The sequence below is a fragment of the Pimephales promelas genome, chromosome 19 (genome assembly GCF_988280905.1).
Source record: "Pimephales promelas chromosome 19, fPimPro1.hap1.1, whole genome shotgun sequence".
Lineage (NCBI taxonomy): Eukaryota > Metazoa > Chordata > Actinopteri > Cypriniformes > Leuciscidae > Pimephales > Pimephales promelas.
Window position 1 is genome coordinate 15704036 of NC_142787.1, and position 27636 is coordinate 15731671.

The 27636-nt window shown below is 37.3% G+C and overlaps 1 protein-coding gene across 1 annotated transcript; it reads right to left on the bottom strand.

Annotated features, from left to right (window-relative positions):
- Positions 1–5937: 5937 nt before the first annotated feature.
- On the bottom strand, positions 5938–27636 carry LOC120491646 (olfactomedin-like protein 2A). Its single transcript, XM_039689609.2, has 8 exons — positions 27452–27636; positions 21185–21445; positions 17130–17237; positions 16357–16545; positions 14716–14974; positions 10139–10405; positions 9722–9907; positions 5938–8253 (listed from the first exon to the last, which is right to left on the bottom strand). The coding sequence occupies exons 1-8, from the start codon at positions 27518–27520 to the stop codon at positions 7640–7642; spliced, it is 1953 nt and encodes a 650-aa protein (XP_039545543.2). The 5' UTR covers positions 27521–27636; the 3' UTR covers positions 5938–7639.

Consider the following 27636-nt stretch of genomic DNA (forward strand, 5'->3'; position numbering starts at 1 on the left):
TGGGTATGTTTTGGAGACAGACAGTTTGGACAGTATACAATATTTGTTTCATATGGAAAGGCCCCATAAAACATAAAAACCCAACGTGTGTGTGTGTGTTGTCTACAGATATTTCCTCGCCTCCAGTTTCAGACGAATAATGAAAGACTCTGTTGTGTTGCCTTCTGAGTCTCGCTTATCTGTTTCTGAAGGACTGTGTGTGTGAGTGTTTGAGCTGCGATACAGACAGACACATGATATTTGCAGAAAAGTATTTTCTGTTGTCTGAATTGCCAAGGTCAGCTGAGAGCAAAAAAACCATCAGATTCCTCTTAAAAAGATATACTTTCTCTCCATTGGAGACCTGAAGTCACTCTTAAAAATAAATTGTCTTTATCCACATCTGGTTCCTTGAAGAACCGTTTACATTCATGGAACCTTGCACACAAGCTTCTTAATAGTGGAAAAGCAGTTCTTTGTGAAGTTTTTAGCTTGTGAAGCGACCTTGGTCCAAACAAAATCATTATGCTTAAACACACAATTCGAAGAGAACGGCCTCCTTAAGTTTCTTCATTTAGAGCTGGTATTCAAAATGAGTTCTAGACAAAGAGAACATAAGAAAGGAGAGAGATATTCCCACGAAAGCAAAGAAAAGTCCTGGAAATCCGAATCGTTTACTTATTTTGAAGATTTAAGGGATGACTGACGTCCATTTAAGGGAATCCATGAGGAATCCCTGTTATCCTGACGTCAGGAAGAGCTCCAAACTAAAGCTGCTCATTTCCTTGTGTTTTGCTTGGTTTGTGCACATTTTCACAATGAATTCTCAAAGGATAACTCTGACAGCATCATTTACACTCAATATATCATATTGGTTTTTTTTCCACTAAGGAATGCTGATGGTGCAAACATTTGTTTGTCACAATTCCCGATCTCGCAAGCCCGGCCTGAATCAGCTCTGTAAGATGCCAAAAGTGCGCACGACTCCATTTTGGGTTTTCAATGCTCTTCACAATCATTTGATTAATTACTGCTGTCACTATCAATAAAAACATAGACAAGCATCTCTTTTTAATAGCATTCAGTTTACCGCGAACATTCGTTTATATCTCACAATTCTGAGAAAAAAAGTCACAATTTCATGATGTAGTTTAGACCACACCGTTTTCAAATAAAAAACGTAAAACGTTTTTCGTGTTTTGGCCGTTCATTTACATGAAAACAGCTTTTGAAAACAGGTTTCAGAGTGCAAGATTTTGAAAATTATACTGTTATTGTAGTTTTAAAAATGTGACGTAATGTGCATTAACTTTTCAGTACATCGTTGTCATGTAAACTTACCTCACACTTGCGAGAAAAGATGATTTTTGAACGAATGATCCAATCGATCACTCATAAGGACTTTAATTTATGGATAAATCAGCGTTTTTTAACAATTATCTTGCATTAAATAAATACAAATTACAAAACATTTACTTGAACTGGTGTAACGATGCAATTCATACAATACTTTTTTGAAGTGAAAAAATTACTTTTGATCACAGCCATCTGAACTGTAAAGTTTTATCCCAGTGGCTGTGATAATTTGAATTCTTTGTGGTTGAAAATACCATTTGTGAAGCTTTTCATACCTATATACATGACAATTGCATTCTCTTGCTAAACAGCAGTGCCAATGCAGATTTGAATAAACACCGTGATCGTACTTATCAAAGGTATCGTTGTCATTTAGGAATAAGATCGCAATTTTTTAACGATTAATCCTGACACTACTGACACTCTTTCCTTATCGCACTTTTAAATGAAAACTGTTGCACATTCAGTCTTGAATGAGGATGAACCATGAACAATCACAAAACTCATTTATCAAAGGTGCCCTTGACTGCAGCACTTAACCCCAGGAAGCCTCAGAGGGATTGTTGCTTTTAGACATTCAATTATAACATATGACACTTTGGTGTCTGTGTGTAGAAGCACATTTGGAGGACTTTAGCTAACTAACCCCTGCTGCCCCTGCCTAAAATACCACAGGATGAGATGCCAGATAATGAGAGTGAGCTTCCTCTGTTCTATAATCTGGGGCTCACTTTTAATCCCTGAAACCTCTGAAGCTTTAACAAATGCACAAACACATATATGCCCTGAATGTATGTGTCAGCAGAACATCCACTGCTGGAGCTGGTGAATCAAGCTAGGCCTGGTAGACCACTACGAACCAACAACAAACCAGTTACCGTATTCCTTAAAGGGACAGTTCACCAAAAAAATTCAAACTCTGTACCTCATGTTGTTTCGAACCCGTAAGATCTTTGTTCATCTTCGGAACACAAATTAAGATACTTTTGATGAAATCCGAGAGCTTTCTGACCCCATATAGACTGCGAAGTAATAACCACAAAATCCAAAGCCTTGGAAGTTGTGATTACGTTGCAGGGAACAACATGAGGGTGAGTAATTAATGACAGAATTTTCATTTTTGGGTGAACTAACCTTTTAATCTAGCTGGATCTAATCCAGCACTTTGTATTGTAAAAATGTATTTGATTAAAAAGTCATGACACTTTAAAATTTAAAGAATGATTCAATACATCATCATTACCCTGATTTTCATGGGAAATTGAGCACATATGTCGCTCGCCTGTGTATATCTTTTCATATCAGTAAATAGGGAGAAGTTGCTCTGGTGACTTTCACAATTGTATGTTGTGGGAGTAACAGGTTATTTGTCACAACAAGCGAGAAAGGTTGACATGGAGCATGCTAAATCTCCAACCTCTCTGGGGAATCACTCAAAAAGAAAACGCTCGTAATAAAACAAGAATCAACATTGGCAACATTGGCTTGGCTTTTTGGAGATTGTTGTAAAAGCGACAAGGAGATTGTGTTTTTATTACTAATGAGAAATGTATTTTATTGAACCGATAAATTGCCATATGTAGCTCTCTAACCGAGTTCATTGTAAAGCATTATATCTATTTTGACGGGTCATTTCATTATGGGTTGTTGTGCTGGATTTTATTTTCAAGGAAGGAATGTAATGGGTTTAGGCCTATAGTTACAGTAACGTCTTCAGCTAGTCAGCTTGAGATCCTTTCCATCTTATATCTCTTAAGCCTAATGTTTGATGAGCAGTAATACACACACACACACACACACACACACACATATATATATATATATATATATTTCCAAACAGTAACACAGAGCCAAAGCAAGACCAAAACAACGTTATTCCACAAAATGGACCAAAAGTTACATAGTGCACCTTTAACCAATTTCAACTTCAGTTTAAAGTTAGAGATTCAACAACTCAAGACTTGAAATAATTTATAAATTCAATTTTATTATATTTAAACATTTAAAGCATTTAAAGTCAAATCGGTGAACCTTTTTATAATGTGGGCAACGTATTAGCTGCAAATAGTTGTTTTAGTATCAGTGATATACTGTTGATGTTTCTTATTAGACTTAATTTTATATTTAGTGTTTTCATTTTAAAGTTTGAGAATTTTTCGTTTTTTGTAAAAAAAAATGCATATATCATTTTTATTAAATTTTAGTTTTTTGTTTGTTTTAGTTATTTTAGTACTTCAACTCAAACTAAGCAATTTTTTTAATTTAATTTCAGGTAATGTTTTATTATTATTATTATTATTAGGCAACATGAATAACTAATGTGAATTATAAGCAATGCTCAAACATCCTCACTTCTGTATTTTCTGCGAAACCAGTGTCCCATTTCTCCTCAAACTATATCTGTATCTGCAGCCAAAACCATAAAGCACTTTCAGGCACGTCTCTCATCCGCTGCCTGATTCTCTTCGTTGTGAGTTTGATTAATTGCAGATTACAGAGTTTACAGTTTCATTCTCCATAACACCAGTCCACAGTTATTAAAACAAACGTCTCTTGAATTAATCAGAATGATTTACAGACGGTGACTACTGCCAACAAGACTGCACTACCACAGGACCGCCAATCAGTGAGCAAAACCTGCTCAAAAGCAACCAAAACACATTATCTGACCAATTATCCACAGACAATAACACAACAAAGTCTGATAAAACCCTTTGAATTCAGTCATATAGATCCTTCATGCAAAGAACTGTGTATAGTCCTTTTCAAAGCAGTAGTAGGCCTACTTGCAGTAAATGCACACTGTATAGCGTGTTCAGAGTGAACAGGCTCAGGAAATGACTGATGTAACAGCACTGATCTGTAGAATCACAGTGAGTATCTGTGTTTGCTTTATAGTGATCTCTTGTATATATACAGATTGTAACTGTAACAGTGTGATTTTCACAGTGCGCTGGAACTTGCGTTCCCAGCGTGCATTGCAGCATTAATAAAAGTTAGACAGTATTTTATTGTTTAAAAAAAGTCATTAAATTATATTTATAATTACATTTTGACTGTAACCATGTGTAACCAATTATTGCAGGTAAGCATTATTTAGTAGCTTCAATGCATTTAGGGGTGTGGTCCTGGTCAAGACAATCTCCTGAACTCCAAACTGAATGTCAGAATTGGAAAGAAAGGTGATTTAAGCAATTTTGAGCGTGGCATGGTTGTTGGTGCCAGACGGGCCGGTCTGAGTATTTCACAATCTGCTCAGTTACTGGGATTTTCACGCACAACCATTTCTAGGGTTTACAAAGAATGGAGTGAAAAGGGAAAAACATCCAGTATGCGGCAGTCCTGTGGGCGAAAATGTCTTGTAGATGCTAGAGGTCAGAGGAGAATAGGCCGACTGATTCAAGCTGATAGAAGAGCAACTTTGACTGAAATAACCACTCGTTACAACCGAGGTATGCAGCAAAGCATTTGTGAAACCACAACACACACAACCTTGAGGCGGATGGACTACAACAGCAGAAGACCCCACCGGGTACCACTCATCTCCACTACAAACAGGTAAAAGAGGCTACAATTTGCAAGAGCTCACCAAAATTGAACAGTTGAAGACTGGAAAAATGCTGCCCTGGTCTGATGAGTCTCGATTTCTGTTGAGACATTCAGATGGTAGAGTCAGAATTTGGCGTAAACAGAATGAGGACATGGATCCATCATGCCTTGTTGTAATGGTGTGGGGGATGTTTTCTTGGCACACTTTAGGTGCCTCAGTGCCAATTGGGCGTTGTTTAAATGCCACAGCATTGTTACCTACCTACCTGAGCATTGCATTGACCATGTCCATCCCTTTATGGCCACCATCTACCCATCCTCTGATGGCTACTTCCAGCAGGATAATGCACCATGCCATAAAGCTCAAATCATTTTAAATTGGTTTCTTGAACATGAAAATGAGTTCACTGTAGTAAAATGGCCGCCACAGTCACCAAATCTCAACCCAATAGAGCATCTTAGGGATTTGGTGGAATGATAGCTTCGTGCCCTGGATGTGCACCCCACAAATCTCCCTCCACTGAAAGATGCTATTCTATCAATATGGGCCAACATTTCTAAAGAATGCTTTCAGCACCTTGTTGAATTAATGCCACATAGAATTAAGACAGTTCTGAAGGTGAAAGGGGGTTAAAAACAATAATCCTTTAGGCGAGTGTAAGAACCAAGTTCCCAGTCAAAGGGAACACTAATTATCATTATGAAGAACTATTTACACCTATCAAAAATGTGACAAGCTACTGTTCAATATTATAAAGCCTGTCAATTTTTTGTTGTTGTTGTCAAGTCAGCATTAAATGAAAGTTGCAACGGCTTTACTTCCATATTGTGACATATTTCAGAGTGAAAAAACTATCAAACAGCGGGATTTGATTTTATCCCTCGACTGCAACATTTGACCCATTTCCCATCGACTGGATTGTGAAACGTGATCATTGCATCGGATATCAAGTCATACCACAAGAAGTTACATTTTGATTAAAGATTACAAAAAAAAAAATGCACAGATTAATCATTCACAATAAGATTAGTAACACGCATTAAGAAGACAAATAAGATTAATTTAAATTTTAATGGCCTTCAAGGCTTACTTAACAAAACCCACACACTCCCACAAACTGCTCCCACTTCCATCCCAGCAGTCTTTTTAACATGTTTAGAAATATATCTTACAACTCCAACTGCACATTTAACGAGATCCAAATAGAGTTTATTAAAATCAGACATGCTGCATTGACAGAGTCTCGGGAGTCTACTCCCCTTGGGAAGATTGTGTTTCTAAAACTCAGTCAAAACGAAATATTCTGCTATTTACAGTGATCACGAAGACAAGAAACCTCTTTAAAACCACAAAAAAAACATTCTAAACACTAGTTAAACTGTTTATACATGACGTCTGTATCTGTACCCATTCATCACACAGGCTTTCCTCGCATGACCTGTCTGTTTAAACATTCTATACGTAACCCTGCCCAGTCATTAGAGAGACTCACAAACATAATCATTTGCTCCCATTAGCACACAAAGCATTCTTTCACCATTATGATGCTGTGCTTTACCAGTCCACTGAGGCTATATTGGCCGAAACACTGGAACACAATTTTCTGGCACCTTCTTGATGTGAAAACAAGCACCAAGTTTTCTGCAGGTGTGTCTTGAATGCTTGTTATGTTTATCGAACATCATTATAGGTACATGAAAGATTAGTGGTTGCGTTATGTTGTTGGTATAGTTGACATGACATGCAAGCTTTTATTTACAGTAAAGAGGAGCATGTCACGGAACTCTTAACTTAACGGTTTACACGTGTCCTAACCAGGAGCGATACGAGACCTTTATTTAAGTATATTAAATATGCAATCCATTTTATGCATTGCTGTTTCTCAAGTAAAGTTTTCATGTTTAAAAGATTTTTAGATAAAAAGTAAAAAAAAAAAATAAGAGTAATTAAAAATTTACATTTTATTATTTAAAAATGATTTAATATTTTATTATCCGTTATTACACTTGTAAACATTAAAAATGAAATGTATACAATTTTACCATATCCAGTACATACATGTTATTGTTTGTCGCTTTATTGCGGCATGCCTGGTTAGAACAGTGTAAATTATGTAAACATTTTTTAATAGATATTTTATAAAATCAATTCAAAGTTCTACAAGCTGTAATGGATAGCTCTTCAGAACCTTTCACATGAATCGCATTACGACTTCAGTACACTTTAAGGACAAGTTAACTGTGTGACTTTGAACATTTTTCCCTGCAAAGGTCTGTCCTGTCACCGAAGGCCAATATTTACAGGTAAATCTTTACAATTTTAAAGCAGTGAAGGAACGTCATGCGAATTGTCCAATGATCATGCTTCGAAAGGTCAGTGGCATGTGGGATCAAAGTTGAAATTGGTTGACTTTAAGCTGTGTGTAATTGTGGATACAAAGATACAATGCTCAACACTACGAGTATAGTTTGACGCTTCGCTCCATGGTGTTCAGTGCATTGGGAATGTTAACGTGAATCATGTGAAGGCGAAACTGGCAGTGAATTCAAGAACTGTAGAGCAGCACGCAACAACTAAACTTCTAAGTTACGTAATCCCTTTGTCCTTATGTAATCTTGAACAAATGTCCATTTAGGTTCATTAGGACGTGATGAACCGTTTCATGAGAGGTGTTTGTCAGTGGTACCAATGAGGCAGTCGTGATCAGATACATGTGCTACGCAGAAGTGTAGAGTAGATGGATAAAGTCTGATTTCATTTCTTTTCCTGCTCTACAAAGTTGATGTTGTAGGTGAGCTGGTGTCCATTGTCCCAGGCGTACAGAATCTTCTCTTTAGGGTTGTAATCGACTTGTGTGTTGAACCCGTATTCGTTAATGAAAGGTAAACGCAGAGACGCCTCGGCCCCTGTAAGCGTGTCGAATGCGTACGAAACCTCCCCTTCCCTCTGATTGTAAGTGTCCACTGCGTACAAGACGCCGCATATTATGAAGCAGTTCCCGAACGAATTTAGCCGCAGTCTCGTCCTCCACGTGGTCTCCTTTTTGACCGACAAGTCATTGGGATCTAGTTTACTGATTACAATGACGTCGGCCTGTCCGTAGTCATCGTCAACAGACGGGTAAATTACCCAAAGTCCATTCTCATCCACGGCGAAGTCGATATCAGAGTGGCCTTTCCATTTCCAAGGTGTGGTGTCTTCATAGACGACGTCGTGAAGCTGAGCCCAGGCGGCTACGTACCGTTGCTTGAGATTGTATTTGATGATGTTCTTCGTGAAAGCACGATTATAGTAAAACCCTCCTCTGTACACAACATGACCCGTTCCGATCCAGTTATAAGGGAGCTTGAACAGGTTACTCCAACGGCCTGTAGGAAAAAAGAGAGGACAGTGGGTAAAATGTTGCTACATTTTTTGAAGTAAATGTCACAATAGTGAAATTTCACGGCCATAAAGTTCCATTGTCTAGTGTGTACAGATGTATAAAGCACAGCTCAGACAGGTCACTTTCAAGCCAAGCAACTTTTTGTTTACTAAAGTGGCAAATTCATGCAACCAGTAAAAAATGATTGGCCCTTAAGCAAAATTCCCAATTGGATGGATTCCAAGTGAAATAACTAGATTTCACCCGTGAAAATATGCAGAACAACGATAATAATCACCAAACGTTAACGCTATGCTGCATGATTCTGGATAAATTCAAGTTTTTTTGTTTTTTTGTTTTCAAATAGAGATCACGATTCTGCCACGATTCTAGCCTGGTTAAAACCAGACCATTCTCAGTTGTAACTGAGTTATGGTCTGGCAAAGAATTATAGACAAATCATTTCCAGAGGGGTGTCACCAACAGATGTCGCGGATAGACCTAAAACCGATCTGGGGTGCGTTTCCCGAAAGCATCGTTAGCCAACTATGGTCGCAAGTTCCGTCGTTATCAGCATAGTTCAACAGGTCTGTGTTTCCCGAAACAGACAACTAAATTCAAACAGAATTTCTGAACAGACAACTAAATCAAATTATTGTAATTTACTAGAGGTTCTGACAAAATGTTAATTGTTGCAGTCTACTAAAAATATTTAATTAACTTAAATTATTTATTAAAAAGAAAAATCAGTTTGAATGAATGATTCAATGACTCACTCATGCAGCATGCTTTCAGAGTTCCTCTAAAACCCTCCACCTTCCCCAGCTCCACCTGTATTGATCTGCTATGGGTAATTGGTATGCTATTTGTGCAGCAGCAGTATGTCTTACATACTCACTGCAGTGCAAGCTGCATTCAGTTAAAAGAGCTCAATGAAATGAGCTAAAATGAGCAAAATTGCAACGAAACCTGTAGTTATCTCACATATCTTGTGACGCTAGCCAAGAAGCTGCCTGAAAAAGAATCAGTGTATGACTCCCCTGGCTCTGTCTTAACAGGAAATGTTTTTAGAAATCTATTAATACCAGTCTAAACAGGCACACAAACGCACACTAAAATCAACTGTAACATCTTCCAAGCTCTTTCTTTTTTTCTAGTGACACACACACATTCACTCAGCAAAACACACAGGCATACAACCAGACACAAACAAACTGGTTCCCAAACATCCAACTCATTCACATTTACATTTATTTAGAAATCCAAACCTTTTAGAATGGAAAATCCCTGTCTTTGATTCACACACACACACGCAAAAAACCAAAAACAATATGAAGAGCTTTTAACTCAAAACACACACTACACTATCCAAAAAAATATCCGTCTCTCTGTCTAGACAGTCGCATTGAATAAATAAGTACATCATCAATTGGTATGTCTCTAAAGAACATTACAATATTTATTTTACACACCCTGTTTAAAGTTGTCTAAGTTCCGGAACTCGACGAGGTTGTTGCCGTAGTAATAGTTGGTGACGTAGATTTTGGAGTCTCTGGCGGTGGGATCCTTCATCCATGCGCCCTCGTTCCTGCCGTAGCTGTGCTGTTTGACCGGCAGGTCCACCGACGCCAGCGTCCCTTCACAGCTTTGCTCTTTAACTGCCAAAAAAACCCAACAGTTTCAGCCCAACAACACACATGCACCAGGATTCAGCCATTTCGCTTGGTTGAAAAACATTTAGGCACTGTTTTAAGTTTAGTTTAGTTTTTATAGGTACTTTGCATTGTTTTATTCCAGTTGACATCATTTTTTAACCCATAGGTTTTAGTTTAAGATAATTTTTGTGGTGCTGCTTTTGTACAAACTGAGTTTTATTGTAAACACTGTACCTGCGATGTATGAGTTGTTGCTGGTGTTGTCCAGCACTAGTGATATCGTTGGGGCTGGTCGTTCCTCTCTGTATATTGTTCTGCTAGGTGTTGTTGTCCTTTGGGTTGTTGTTGTGGGACGAGCGGTTGATGTTGATGTTGTTGTTGTCGTCGTGGGTACAGTTTCTGGGGTGGTCTCTGTTGCTAAGGTGACGGGAGCTATTGCACTTTCCTCTTCCTCTACTTCTACCTCAAGCAACGTGTCTGTTTCATCAGGCTTCTCTTCACCTATAGAAATGTAACAGAAACAGATCAAGAGATTAAAGGGATAGTTCACTTGTAAATTCATTTTTGATATGTTTTAGCTTACCTCAAGGGCATCCGAAATGTATGTGTATTTGTTTCCATAGTATTTTCAGTTTTGAATTTTTTTTAAACCGTTCTTGTCTGTCAGTCATATAATGGAGGTATATGGGGTCCACCCATGGGTCCACCTCAAAGAGCATGCACAGAGAAGTCCAAATTCAACATGATTTAATGACTCATAAATGTAAGTACACATTGATGGCCTAAGACACGAAACGAGCGGTTTGTGTGAGAAAACGAACAGTATTTATACCGTTTTTACCTCTTCCTCGCCCTCAGAGTACTTGGACGTGACTGTGATTACAAGAGGTAAAAATGAGATACTGTTTGTTTTCTCACACAAACCACTCGTTTCATGTCTTAGGCCATCAGTGTGTACTTACATTCATGAGTCATTAAGTCATTAGTCATTTGGACTTTTCTGTGCATGCTCTTAGAGGTGGACCCATGGGTGGACCCCATATACCTCCATTATATGACTGACAGACAAGAACGGTTTGACCTAAAAATATCAAAATTGAAAATAGTGTGGAAACAAAGACACCTACAACTTGGATGCCCTTGAGGTAAGCTAAAACATATCAAAAGTTAATTTCAAAGTGAACTATCCCTTTAAAATCATCTCACTTCAAGAAAAGCACTGCAAACTCTAAACCAGACAGCAACCTTATATACTAGCGGTAACACTCTTTACATCTTTGCAAATAATGAAGCTTTGACTGAAAAAACAAAATATCAAGCAACTTGACAAATTTTGTCAGAAATATAAACTTGTATATTGAATTGTCCATCTTTGGTCAAATTAATAGAGACCACAAACCACATTATAATACTGAAATACTAAAAACAATATATGAATTGACAGATTCAGAAATACTAGACAAGAGCAGATTCTAGCCAAGCAGATTAAAGGTACATGAAGTCTCTGGAAACAGTACTTCTTTACCCGTCATGCCAATAAAACTTTGTTGACATGTTGAAGTTTGAGTTTTAAACTTGTTTCTACACCAATTACTCAACACTTCCAGGACAAAATGACTTGCATCGAAAAACAAAGCAAGTTGACGTTTGAGTGAGTATTTTGCCAATCTGCTCTCCAATAATATAAATACACCTGCAACCGCTGTCACGTTGAGCATATAACATGATCAATCTCACCATATATTTCCGTGCACTAAGTGGCACAGGACTGTGGGACAGCTATATTTAATGAGAGAATGGATTTGATTACTATACAGATCACAGGGTGGGACAACGAAAATAAACAGTATTTATTAGTGAAAGTAACTTATGTTTATTAGAATTTTTTTACTTGACTTACGCACGGTCCGCCGGCTTTTGTATTGGCTTTGCATTCCTGTCAGGACTGATCATACTGAATCTGCATCACAGCTCTGTTATGCATTATCTTAATCCAGTCAAACAAATCCATGCAGTCCAATAGCCAAGACACGCTAACAAAGTTAAATAGTCCTAGTCAGAGGAGATGCCATTTTCAATTTGACAAACAAAAACAAGACATCTGACGGATGGAGAAACTATGTAATTATATTCTGACTAATGCATGTGTAACTGTCAAAGTCCAAAGAGTCCAAAGACAAAGATGAGTCAAAATTTATAATCAAAATTTATTTCATAAAAGAATAAACTGAGAATATCCAACATAGAGTAACCGAGTGCTCAACACACAAACAACAGCCGCCAATTAACTGAGGAAACACAGGAATTTAAGAATACTTAATAGTGAACTGTGTAATGATCCAATGAAATGCCATGATAACAGATTAGAGCAACACAGACCACGGGAAATAATGAAAAGCAAACTAAAAGTTCATGAAAATTAAAGTAAACGAACAAAAGTCAGGATTTCCAACTTGGAAAAATGCACTATTTGGAAACTCTGTGGTGAATTTCTATGACATCGCTGTTGAAGAGTAATTAGCTGAAGTGGATGTATTTATTGTACAGTTAACGAAAGTTATCACGAGCATTAGAATATTTGAAGAGCATGTCATAATAAATGTCAGCAGATCGGGAAGATTTTAAAACGAGCAGTTCATTCATAAATCCATAAGATCTTACCCTCATGCTGTGAAAATACAAACCGGAAGACAGGTGGCCCCTGAAAAGGGGTGGAGCCACCTAATATCTATAGGTTTTCTCTATAAGTTTTATTTATTTACATGTTTTATTTATTTATTTATTTTTTTGGGAGAATTGCATGGAAACCAAATGCGGATATATTTGACCCACAACATGAAAGGTGTACCCGGATAGAGAAAAGTGTGCATTAAAACTGTAAATCTTCCTTTGTTGATAATCGTACACCTGCAAACTGAATGCAGTGTCTTCCAACATCTCCAGGGCTGTTACCAGTGCCATCACTCTTAATTTTACATTTAATACCCCTAATCTTGGATATCTGTTTGATATTGGCAGTTTTCTTACAATTTCTTTTTGTATTGTCTCAAAAATAAGTTTTAAAACTAAACTTAAACCAAAACTGCAATATGAGATGTTTCCAAAGTGCTAGTTTACAGACTAAACTTTTCAAAAGTGTGTCCATCTTAGAGCCTTTCATTTACAGTAGTTTATGCCTTAATCAAATTCCTTGTGATTGTATCTAACGTGCGCTGAAATAGTCGGGACCCAATTTGGGAAGTAGCGATTAGGTTACGCCTATGGATAACACAAGATTAGATCAGACCACATTACAAGTCACAACTGATTGTGGTGCTTTCAGAATCATTCTTGTATAGCTCAGGAAAAAAAAAACAGTAATCACACAGACTGTCAAGCAAACAGCGGTAACTATGGAGACTTTTAGGCGAGAGGCACACATCTAAAGCTTAAACAGGAAGTGAGGCTGAAAGCCCACATGAATGGAAACACTGTTAAATTGGAGACATTTGGCTGTTTTTTTGTAGAAACCCTAATGCCGATATGAATGTCACGTCAGAAACTGAAACTGATTCATTAGTGTGTGTTGGCTGTCATTTCAGACTCTAAAGACACTCTCTGGCTGGCATCCTACACTATATCCTGTTAACTTGAGTGCTGGATCGTCTAGTCCCAAGATACTGAGATCGAATCTCACTGTAAGATGTTCATTATGTGAGAGTACAGTGTGTGCATGGACTTGGCTGTAGTTTGGGGCCCAAAAATATCCCCAAAAGAGACCGCAATCTGACAAAACCTCCCTTTGAGGAAATCTGGGACATCTTCAACTCGAAAATCAAATCAAAATAACTATTTTACCATAGTAGATGCAGCAGAAATTGTTGTCAGGTTCATAAATAAAGAAAATACTTTTTTAACTGTAAAAATGCTTGTAAAAATCTTTGTAAAAATGAAAAAGTTTTATTTCAGGGTAATATTTAGCATTAGTAGTATTTATTTATTAATTATAAATTAAATTAATTTAAAAACAACAGAAGTTAAGGGTATGTACCCATCAAGTAGTGAAGTGCATGTCTGTGTGTGTGTGTGTGTGTGTGTGTGTGTGTGTAATATTTCATTTATCATCAGTGCATCTGGCAGATTTTCCTGCAAAAAGGGACCTGGAATTTCTTGTCTCTGTTTCAGTGTGGATATTTGTGATGATACCGACTATGAATTCTGCATTTTATTCTTCTCTTAACATGGTTATGTGAGTGGATTATTATAGTTATTATCATGCTATCAGAAAACAGTTTCCCTATACCCTTTCAGCAGATGAAGTGGTCTAAAATATTGACTGTGTGTATGAACGTGTGCACATGTGTCTTAAGTTATGAAAGGGTCTGTGCTAATATCTAAGTGTGTGTGTGTGTGTGTGTGTGTGTGTGTCTGGACTGGCGTTGATACAAGCAGCTGTGCTTCAATGGGGAACACAAAGGAAACAACATTGTCTCTATAAAGGCCAATCCACACTGCACTGACAGACGGCGAGCGACGCAGCCAATCACCAGATTACAGTTCCTCACTTCTCCGAACATTCTAAGACCCGACAGATGCCGTTTCAATGTTCATTTGATGAAAACAAGAGCCAACAGACACCATAGTTGATGCCAACTTTTGTCTGTCAGTGCAAGTGTTTGCCTTTGCAAGCAAAATTGTTGAAGTTACTCCCCAGAATTTAGCTAACTCATACCTCACTACAACACAATCCATAAAGAGAAAAATGTCTGTAAAGAGAGTAATGTCTTTTATTCAATGCCAATGCTTTAGAGGCTAAGATAATGTGTAAATACCTCTGTTTTGGTTGCTCGTCTCATCGGTTTTGGTGGCTTTGTAATATGTGATTCCCCGGATGAGTCCTGGCTGGTTCTGTGATGGTTTGGTTTTATTGGGCAGTTCTGTTTGCTCTGGTTTACTGGGTTTGTTTGGTTTTGTGGTCTCTTTCTTTGGCTTGGCGGGCTTTTCCTTCACTGGCTTTGGTGGAGGTTTCCCTTTTTCTGGTTTCTTTGCTGGAAACTTTGAAGCATCTTTGATGTTTGTTCCCAGTGTGTCCTACAAAAAACATAACACATGTCTAACTCAACAGATCTCATCCGAAAAAATTATATAAACACTTACATATACTCTATGCTGTTATATAGATATGTTTCATATTGCTAATGCACATAGTATGCATTTTCTTTTTTGGATTCTACCAGAACAGACTTGAGATTTGGTATCCAATAATGCAATGCACTAAACTTTGACTTACATTTATATTGACAAATCTCATTTTTGAATAATCATTTGTTTTGCACAGCCAAACTGCAAAATAACCATATTTATGTCAGAGAGGATCTGGAAGGCACTTGCTGAATTAAATGAGCAACATGATCATGTGATATATTGCAGCACATATTAAAGGGAACCTATTATGCCTCCGTTCTCTGGGTATGCCTTTTTTAAATGAGGAATATTGTGATGTGTATGTTCCTGGAAGAAACTCAAGACTCCAATCGAGGAGTTCAAAAACAGTGTGCATTGATAAAAAGAATAACTCCTTTTAAATTGACTTTGTATTTTGTAACTTTGCAGACCTTTTTCATACTCAATCTGCAACACTAAAAAAAGCTGAACATGTACACAACATAATTAGAAGCTTTTACGTGAAGTAGGCCTCAATCGGGTCATGACTTCTTCAATCAACTTTTACTTACGTAATACAAAAAGGTTCCCTTCATCTAAGTGGAATAAGATTTTGTGACTTTTCATACATTATCTATCTATACACACACAAAAAAACAAAAAAACAAAAAACTGGGCTTGATTCGGTTGTCCTGAAGGTTTGTTTACATTTCTGGTCTTTGGGGTCAATATGACCCCACATTGAAATGGAAAATGTGGAAATGGAAATGTGAAAAAAACAAACAAACAAAAAAACGAAATATATTTTCTTCATGTGTCAAAAAACAAACAAACAAAAAACATCTGTAATAAATAAATAAATCTAAAAAAAATTACACATAAATGAAGGCCTAGTACTAGAGCATAAATGCAATGTATAATAAAAAAATATATATTTCATATGCTAATGCTAAAGCTAATGGTGTTGTTGAGCAATTGTGTGGTATATGGATACAAAAATACTTTATATCTCCAAAAACACAGCATTAATGAATAGATGAGAATTAAACAAAAAAATGATATATTATTTGTATTATTAAAAATGTATATTTTTTGTACAATTACAATTATTATTAATAATTGTTGGGGTCATATAGACCCCGAAGCCCAGAAGTGTAAACAGGAAGCGAAGACCATTTGAAGGTTAAATTGAATAATTTTCATATAATGTTTTAAAAAAAAAAGAGTATGCAGTAAACTGAACCGTATGCAGTATTCCATTCAAAGCATAACCTAAACGTCAGAGGGGAAAGGTCATGACCCTTACTTACCTGAGCTTTGCTTTTGGGGCCTGAGGAGGAGGAGTCTTTCTGCAGCAGCTGAAGGCCCAGGTTGGACAGCTCCTTCTTTATGCTCATCATGATGTCAGAATGGTTCTCGTACTGCCGTAGCTGATTGGTCAGAGTTGCCACACTGTCTCTCACAAAGTCATTCTCCCGAGTGAGGTTCATCTTTATCATCTAAATGAGATACACGACTTTACATCAAACTACTATACATACAACAACACTTCTGCATCTAACTGTACATAAATACATCTGCATAAACAATTTACTCAAACTGTTATGCTGCCAATATAGTCAATATTCTCTTATACTCACCAAGGCTGCATTTATTGAATCAAAAATACAATAAAAATGATTTCTGTCTGCTAGAAGCATTTCTAGAAGCATTTTGGTCTCAGACTATATATGTAAGGTATTTGATAATGACCCTCAGTGTACATGCAGTAAATTTATTGCGGTGCAGATTTCTAGCCCAGCTTTACCCGATAATGAGCAAAATTTAATTGGAAATAAAAACAGAGTACATAAGTGTGACTATTACATGACTGTGGTCATTTCCTCTCTCTGTCCCACTCTTTCTCACACACACACACACATTATTTTCCCATCCCTCAAGCCAAAGCGAAGTGCTATAACAGTTAATAACTTTAGCCAGAGCATTGTGGGTAGCCACAGAATGTCCAGATAAACCCCGCCACGGCTCATTAATTTTCACGTGTGTATGTTCACACGCACACGGCTAGTGTAATCACACTCACCTCCTCCAGGTTGTTCATTTGAGACACCACCTTGTTGATGTACGAGTGAACTTTAAGAAGGTCCATACTGAAGAGAGTTCCTTCCAGAAGGTCCACCATGGACTGCAACTGCACACAAAAATCAGGTGACTTTCAAAAATGAAACATGAGTGGAACGTTATTTTTAAAGGTTCACAAAGCAGCTGCTTGGGGTTTATTTTCAATCTGCAGCAACGTTTGACAGTTCGTGATTCACAATAATGATTAACATATTGCTTTCGGTCATCTTCACAATATAGTGTCGGCCAAGATCCGCCCCACATCTGGTACACATTGATTGCACATGGTCCAGACGTGGGCCGGATCTGTGCCGACTGTATGTTGCTGTCTGTAGGCTTGTTTCCACCAGGGAATACAAAATAAAAAAGGTAATTGAGACTTTTTTCTCAGAACTGTGATGTATAATAGTTATAAAGTCAGAATTGTGAGACGTAAACTCACAACTGCAAGAAAAAACAGTATATCTGACTTTTTAACTTGCAGAATTTACTTCTTTCCTCACTCAGAACTAAAAATGTCTCAATTCTAAATTGTGAGATATGAAGTCAGAATTGCAATATATAAACTTTTTTTTTATTGCAATTGTGATTTTTTTTCTCGCAATTTTATCTTTATTTATTGCAAGTTTATCTCTCAATTCTGAGAAAAAAAAAGTCGCAATTACCTTTTTAATTTTTTTTATTCCCTGGCAGAAACAAGCTTCCAGACAGCAACATAGTGTCGGCACAGATCCATGTATGGAATCCATGTTGCAATTATGACTTTTTTCTCGTAAGTTTATATCTCACGATTCTGACTTTTTAACTTCACTGTAAAAAAATATCCGTGATTTTAACAGTAAAAGACTGTAAAAATGCTACAGTGCAAAACTGTTAATTAGTTAACAGAAAGTTCCGTACTTTATACGGTAAATAACTGTGATATAATTTTACAGTAAAAAACCGTTACATTTACAGTTTTTGAAAGTGAAAAAGAACAAATCGTTGTATAATTTACAGTGAAAAACCATAAATTGACATTCCCACAATTCCCTGTGTGACACTTCACATTTGATGTATTTTTGTTGAAGTAACTATAGTTCCTCATAGTTTTATTGTTTTTTTCTAATCAGTTATGTACATTAGGGTTTTATGTTACATTTAATGTTGTTAAATTAATGTTTATTGCATTTTTTTTTAATTTCATGTGTGTTACCATGATGGTGTTTAATGTTTGTGTGAATGACACTGTGCAGCTTCTTTATATAAGCATTACTTATATAAGTGATCACTCATGATGAGCTGTGATTGAATCAACATTTTATCAGAAAATAAAATACGGTTTATTACTGTAAATTTTAAGTTAAGTCTGTAAAACCATTAACGTTCCTACCATATTTTTAACGGTAAAGTTCTGGCAACCACAGCTGCCGTTTTTTTACCGTAAAATTTACGGTTTATTTTTTTACAGTGTTGCATTTATGATTGTATTACCCGCAATTCGGACTCTATAACTCATAATTGTGTTTAGATTAAAAACTAGTTTAGATTGTGAAAATAAAAGATTACTGTAAGAGATAAAAAGCCGGAATTAGTTTTTATTTTATTTTTATTTCATGAGAGAAACAAGCTTCCAAGTTAATAAAAACTAGTTTAGATTTAAGCTGGTCTTTTTAACAGAAAAAAAAAAACAGATTTTTTTTTCATGAGTGAATTCCTCATATGCTTATTGTTGACTCGTGCTGCTGAAAGTTCAGTCGTGTAACAGCTTGACTGTCGTGATGATTAATGGCTTCATGCAGCATCAACAGATATGAAGAAACTGCAGAGAGGTTAAAATAGAGCCACATGTTTGGAGCTAAACAGCACAAGATCAGCAAATGTTTTAGGTGGAAATATTAAAACCATTGTGTTTAACTACTGACTAAAGGCTGCTGAATGATTTTTCAGCCTTTAGCAGAGCTGTAGACATGACTGGCGTCAAGAGGGACGATACCAAGGCAAACCCCCCCAACACCCATCCCCCCATGCCCAATGCAATTTTAAACTTAGGGGGTCCCACCACACACCCCCAAATGCGATTTCATTTAAGTCTGAGAAATATAAAAGCCCCCCCAAGTCGTGTGTCCTTGGCGCCGGGTGTAGTAATATAAAACCCTGGACTGATCATCAGGATTGTCATGTGGCTCTCTCTCTGTGTGTGTGTGTGTGTGTGTGTGTGTGTGTGTGTGTGTGTGTGTGTGTGTGTGTGTGTGTGTGTGTGTGTGTGTGTGTGTGTGTGTGTGTGTAATGTGGAGATGGAATGCTCAGACAGATGAACAAAGGAGAAGAAAAGATGGAAAGAGTGAACCAGACAGGAATGGTATGGAGGAAAGAGGACAGGTGCTATAAAAACACACTTGCGAACACGTGCGCCGCATACATGCCCAGAATTCGGCCGTTCAACATTCAAAGTGAGTCAGTGTTTCATTAACCTCAAAAACAGCACTTCCTGTCATACTTCTTTTAAAGTTATGTCACAGTTGTGTATCACTCATGTTTTTAGCAGCATATCAGTAACATCCAAACGCTTTAGTACGTTGCAGTGGGCTGTTAAAAGTCGGGCTTATATTTTTGAGTGCAAACAGGTTAAAGTTATAGACTGAGCATCATTAATGCTGAATTTGATTAAGAGACAATAAATTAATGTTTAAGTGAGTCAAGTGGTCATTTCATGCCTGGATCTGTAAAATTACATTTAAAAGTACCATTTTAGGCTATCCTTACAAACATGTACCATGTTTTTAATAAATTAAAATTAACTGTAGTTACTGTTGCATATTTTTATGGGTAAATGTAGTACTAAATCATCATTTTCATTTGTATTACAACCGTGGCATTTATATTATGTTAATTTATAGTTTGTAGAAGCATTAGTAAAAGGCTTCCATTTTTTACCATGTCAAATGTTTTACATATATATATACTGTATATATATATATATATATATATATATATATATAGTAAACAGTTACATTTTGCAAAAGTCTTCTGCTTAAGGTCCACATTAAACGGAAGTTGCGATAGTCTTCTGAGTGAAACAGTTTTAAAGATGTAGTGCAGGACTTGATTTTGGGCACTGGAAATTGATTGGATCATTGGATTGTTGTTGTTTGCAACTGTATTGGTTGATCTCTTTTGATTGACAGGTTGCCTCGCCCTCACGCCAGTAAACACATCATCAGAGAAGTGATTCTGCAAAAGGGAGGTGAAGCTATTTTGATTACAGAATACGATGAATTTAAAAATAAATTAATAATAATGTGTAATAATAATCTAATAATAATAGTAATAATAATAATAGTAATAACTCATTCATCGAAATTAACAAACACTCATTTCATTCGTTGAATGAACTAAAGGACACGAAAAAAAGATTCGTTCATTTTGATGAACGAGTTCGAATAATAGGGTCACGAACGCGCATCACAGAACAGGGCAAGGCGACCATTTGAGCTTATAAAAGTTAAAATTTTTAATTTTTTTTAAAAAAATGACCGATCATTTCGTTTGATAAGACAATTATTTATTGTCTGAAATCATTTAAAGCCCTTTGAACAGATTGGAGTTTGCACTGAAACTGTTTTTTGGACCTTGAACCGTTTGGTTCCCATTGAAGTCCATTATATGGAGAAAAATCCTGGAATATTTTCATCAAAAACCTTAATTTATTTTCGACTGAAGGTCGACATGGGCATCTTGGATGACATGGGGGTGAGTAAATTATCAGCAAAAGTTTTTGAAAAGTGAACTACTCCTTTAATCTTGTTTTTAGAATATATATATATATATATATATATATATATATATATATATATTTCAAGCTTACTGTACCATTTACTGTGCAAATCACTAAAATTTATTAAAAAAAATAAAATAAAAAAACTTGGGGCAAGTTTGCAAATTTGGTCATGAAAGAAATTAAACTACAGTTATCACGCAAGAACTCTGCCTGAGGGATATGGGATATGGGATGTGTTTTAAAAGTATCAGGTCTACCTTGAGCAGCTCTGGCGCCTGTTTCTTGAGTTTTTCCATCTTCCATTCGTTCTCGCAGGGGTTGAGTGAGGACGGCGGAGCCGTGCAGGAGCATTTGCAGTCGGCTCCGGAACTCACCGTCTCCACCGTGTAAAAATCCTCTACGCGCACACTTCCAGTCATCAAGCGAGCGCACGCATCCCGGGTCAAAGGCCGCATGATGCACTTACAGCGGCAGTCGGATCCCTCTGATGTCATGCGGACTTGTTCCTCCCCGAAAATCTGAAAAGGAAATTGATTTGGATTTATGGAGATTACACTGTGTGCTGCGACCCAGTGACCTACTTCGGTGTCATTTCTGCCACTTTGCAAAACTATGTTCACTTTAGTTCTCTTCAGAGACATGCAAGCCAGCCTGAGACTTGAGGTTATTGATCAGTGCTTTTAACCCGAGCTGTCTTCCTGACATTAGATATGAAACTCTGAGGTCAAAAGGTCACCAGTGCCACACGACCGAATTCAGCCACATGTGCCACAATGACCTATGACCTTTTCTCCTTAATAGTTCCCCTTGTCCATCATTACACAATTACTAAATGTCATTAGTGTCAAGTCATATGGCGTATTGACTGTTTCTGAAAATCATATAGACAATTTGTTCTTTACATCTTACCTTCAACAGACCAGTCCAAAATCAGCTAGTGAATGTTAACATGATGAAATCAATCACATAAGCTGTAGAATACACCATCTTTAGGGCCACAGGGTTACCTGTTATCTGTCTTCTGGGCTGTTAATGTCAATGAACTGAGTGGAAAGCAAACAGATGGTGTCAAATGAGTAACCTTTGACCTCTGAGAACAGAAAACCTCATCATGCAGAGTGTGTCCTTATTCAGATCAGTTTTATACACTATGCAAAGAAAGTATAAATGCATTTAGACAAATACTTGCATGTGTGTGTGTGTGAGAGAGAGAAGGTTTGACATCTTGGATTACTTATATCCTCTTCAGGAATTCTGAGACCTTCTTAAAAACAAATGGAAACACAAATCATCAAACCCTGCCACCTTTGGTAATTTAAAGCGTGAGAAAGATCATATTTCTTGATCTGCATGTCTGATAGTGTTTGAGTGAAGGGTATGTGGGTGACTGATGTGTGATTTATGAGCAAACTCGCTGTTCAAGCATGTTTTTATTCGATTGCCCCACACTTCTTTATGTCTTTGTCAGCTCAGGTCATTGACATTCATGATGATCTATTAACAACATAATCAGTTTGCCAATACCATGTCACTGTGGATGTACGGTCACTCTTTCCCAGCTATTATTTGGCATGTTTAGGACAGCAACCGAAGTCTCCAAACAAACAGAGGGCAAGTGTCAGCTGTGTTGTGCTAAAATAAGCCAATCCAATCTGATTTCCACAGCAGGGATGCATTTCTTCCACTGAGATGTTGGCATGATGACAAATCCCAAGGAATTAACAGCTATATTGAGTTAAACAGATATAACAACTGTGTAATAATGTTATTTACACCATATAATCATGCAGACAGCAAAACAACTGTATGAAAGGCATCTCTTGTGCTTATCAATGGCCTTATGTGTTTATGTTTTACAATGCAGGATTGATTTGATGTATCCATACTGAACAAAAATATGAATTTTGTTCTCACAGACCTCAAACCGTTGTCTATTCTGTCCATGTTGAATCATTCAGTTCTGGCTCTCTTTGTCGCCCCATCTCAACTCTGACTGTAACCACCAAGCACAGGTGCAGAACGACGATCAACACCCGTGTGGAACAAACACAGTCCTTACAAACGCACAAACTCTGATTCACACAGCAGCTGACATGACAACTGTGAGAACTCTGAAATGTAAACTTCACGAGGAGAGGATAGACAAAAGTCGAAGGACATGAGTAATCCTCCTTTAAGTTCAAATCCTTTGTAATCCCATGTGAGGGACCGGACTGGCTTTTTGCCCTTCAACTTTAAACTGAGATAATTAGCAATTTAGCTACATATCAATCTTTGATGCACTTCCAGGAACAAAGAATAAAACAGAAGCATGTGAATTTTTATCTCAGGACCAACACCATCCATTCACAGTCTTTCTCTTCTCGTTCCTACCGTTTCTCTATCACCCCTTGAGACTTTTTAAATCGGACAGACACACTTTTAAGTGCAGTTTGTTAAAGTCGGCATTAAACGATATTTGCATAAAATTTCTTTATTGTGATGTAACAAGAATAAATGTAAAGTAGGACTTGATTTTGTCCATTGGGAATTGATTGGATGGTTGTGGTTTGCTTACCCCTACCCCTAGTTGTACCCCTAGCCTGGATGCTAGCCCGAACCCCGCCCACAACATTTTTTTGGTCGGGAAGTTCGGTCTGGACTCGATCCATTGAGGAGAAATTATGATCAGTCAAAAAATGAACGGGCCAATCAGAATGCCAGGGCGGGCTTTATACGATGATGCAGATCATCTGCAGGGACGTGATCATCACGTTATCAAAGAGAGATGACTGCAGCTGGAGAATTGAGATGTATCCGCTGTCGCGTCTGTTGTAAAATAAATTTACAGCGCATTCATTTTAATAGACAAACAGAAAACTGCAATCAAAGCATTTGCCGATCGGAAAGATATTTTTGGCGTCCTTCCAACATGATTCGGCAAAAGTGTAACTTATCAGCTGGCTCTGACGGTCGATAAGAAGATGGGACGTAATGAAAAGCCTGTGGTCGTTGTGGTTACTTGTTATTTTACTTCTAAAATAAGTTAGTTCTATAGTTGAAAACTGCGCTATGCCAAGAAGTTGACTTACTGCGTTGCTCTGATTGGTTGTACTGTAGGTCTACCGACTATCCAATTGAGTGCAGAGTTTTCGTTTTTCCTGGTCTGGTTAAGACACGCCTCATAATCAAAGCCCTACGGAGCGGTATCAGACTCATATTCTGACTAGAATATGAGTATGACGAAGTCAGGCTAGGTTACCCCTCCCTCGCGCCAGTAAACACATCAGACCCTGTCATACACCCAGTGCAATGCAGCGTAAGTGTTTTTTTTTTTTTTTGTTGCTAGTTGTCATTTTCATGTCCTGGGCATGCATTTGCACCCATCTGTGCGCCCATGGGCATGCTGGTCTGAAAACCAAAAGTGTGTTCAAGCGCATTGTTGTCACGTGCTATTATGAGGCAACTGAAATAGACTGCATTGACCAATTGAAACCTAGTCTAAAGTCAATATATAGTGCAATATTTTTTTTTGTTATTTAAAGGGCACATTAGTAATATGAGACTATATGCTGACGATCCACAACGCGTGTACACTCATATTACACAAACACGCGCGTACACTGCTTATTACAAAAACGCGCAGCAGCACACATATTTTTAATATGAAATATTATATATCATATTTTTAAATATGAAAATTATTGTGTAATTGCACGCTTTGACCTCGCTCACGAGCAGATCAGCTTCCTCTCTGGAGACACGCTCAGTCTTTCCGCTTGCAAATTCCACCATGTAAATAGCAAAGGAATGGGAGATGAGACTTGGATTGGTTAATGTACGTTTTGCCCAAAACACGCCCATTACTCATTAAAGGGTAACTAAACCGCTGCTCAGAGCCTGACTCCACCCACTGGCAATATTTGAAAAATGCTGAAAAAGTGGTCGGAGATAGAGGGGATGAAACAGATGATAAAACACTCTATCCTGATCGTTTTCAATACTCGCAATTCTGCAAACTCCTGACTCGCTACAGTGGTTTTGATGAAACAAGCTGGTTTTTATACTGCCAAGGGAGTAGCTTGTGCCAAGAGCGTGGTGAGCTGAAACGTGCGTACGTCACGAACAACCGCTAACATCCAGTGGGAAAATTCAACTGCAGTAGCCACCATTCAACCTGAAGAGGGCAGCACTAAGACATTTTTACACCATATATTGTAGAAATAAAACACTTTAAACCCAAATGTCAAAAAAGTTACTCGAATCAATGACTAATAATTAATATTAATATTAATTAATAAAGATCCATTCTTACAGACCATGCGCTTTAGACCATGCTTAGATCATGAAAATAGGGCCCATTATCAGAAAAGATAAGCCATTGCAAGAGGAAAAGGGAAGTTATTTTGATTAAAGATTACGAGGGCACTATTTGTTTGTTTGTTTTAAATATGATGTGCAAGGATAAATCATTTCTCATCAAATTAGCATCATGGCACCAAGCCTTGCATGTGAATATATATATATATATATATATATATACATTTCTGACATTGTTTTATGGTCAGCATAAGTAACAATTTAGTTCAAGGAATAAAGCAAGAAAACAATCCTACAAGAGTGAGTATAGGGGCCCTGTCCTCCTCTCCAGTGAGCCATGACCTGTGATAAGTGCGGCTCTTGATGCGTCGTGACGTCTCAGTGTCGTTTTCTCATGTGTTGTTTTATTCATGGTAAATCAACCGTTTTAGCTGAAGTGACTTTCGCTGCACACATCAGCCTTTCATTTGTCCGCCACAGCTGGAGGGCTCAAACAAAGCTTCAAATGAAGTGGTAAACACTTCTCATTCGGTGCAATGGGAACGTTTGGGGTGAAAAACGTTGAAGACACCATACAATACATTTGGAGAAGTGGAGATTATAATGGAAGGATAGTGGAATTCTATATGATGGATTAGAAAATCAGCTGTCTTGCAGCATGCTGGAATTAAAGATGTCTCTGCACTCTTTTGTTACTCAAATCTATGATTTAGGATGCTCAGGTTTGCTCATGGAGACCTTCCTGAGTTCAGATCAACTATAATCAAACACACCTGTGCCTCAAGGTCTTGAGGTTTATCTGAAAATAACAAGCACCTTTAGGAAAAACTGCATATTGAACATTTCTCTCACTCTTAAAAATAAAGGTTCTTTATTGGCATTGATGATTCCATGGAAACTTTCTATTAGACTAAGGGTTCTTTATAGTGGAAAATGGTTCTTTAGATGATTAAAATGCAGGTTCTTTTAAGAACTGTTGACAGAAAGGTTCTAAATATATCTCCTATGGCATTAATGTGAAGAAAAAAAGTTCCAAAAGGGTGTTTAACAGCAAAGAAATAAAGAGCAAATGGTATTTTGCTTCCAAGATGTTTCCCCTCAGGACAAAAAGTCTCTTCTAGAGTTAGAGAAATGATATCAATGTCTCAAAGTACACTCAGTTTTGCCAAGATAGACTCCAATATCAGAGATTTCAATAAGGACTCATCAAATTCTTCCAAGAGCAAATAATCAGTCTATGCACCCTTTTAGTTGCTCCATAAAATCATAGGAATTTCAGTAGAAACATCAGAGACAAAGTTGATAAATGCACAAAAGATTAGAGCCAATATTACCCTTTTTTAGGGTAATGTTGAAAGCAAATTAAATCAGGTCTTATTTTTTGCCCTTCAAACATTTTCTATACCAGACAAGTCACTGAAGTATTATTAGAATGGTTTGATCCCCTTGTTTTTTGTGGTTTTAGAACAACAGATTAAACAGTTTGGATTCGGAACTGCTGACTGACACTGTTTTCTCCAGGTGTCTGGAGGTGTGGTGATCTGAAGAACTGTTTTCATTTGAACGATAAGGCTAATGAGTTATGAATGGAAAAACCTCTGATCGATCAAATGTTCTGTGCAGGTGTATTCGATTAGAACAACACAGCAGAATCTTTCAGGAGCAGGATTGAACACCTGTGATTTAGACTGTGTTATGATATTTTTCCAATCATGAACCCAAGACCTTTGAACTCGTGCCAGTGGCGCTTGCGTTACGCTCAGTGTGTGTGTGCCCTGTTGAAGAGGTTAATCCCAGCACTTTCAAAGTGCCCACCCGTGCGAATAATCATTTGAACTATATATACAAAAACACCAAATCCCACTGAACTGAATAAAACATGATACAATCTGCTTTTACCTCCACTGCGATTAAAAACAAGCCATTCCACTTACAACTGATAAAGTTAACACTGCATGCATGAGTCCCATTTGATCAAAATTGATATTTATAAAATTAAATTATAATACATTGCTTGTAATATTTTTGTTTGTAACTGAGCAAAATAAGTAATATTCTGTATATGCATGTTTTAGAATAATAATTTGATAATTAAATTAGTAATACAATTAGTAAATAAAAAATTTAGGCTAGGCTATATTTTGCATGAATAACAGTTGTGCAATAATATCTTTTCAATGAATGCACATAAATGTAAAACACATTTAAGTTGAATTCTTTCTTACCTTGTTCAGAGATGACACATGACTAGACATCATAAGTAAACAAGCCACGAGCTCCACAATCCCCCACATCTCGCCGGACTATGAAGCTCCACTGAGTGAATGTGTGAGATGTGCGCTGATGCGACTATGGACTACAGACCCACCATCATCATCATCATCATCACCAGCAGCACTACCTCTCTCTC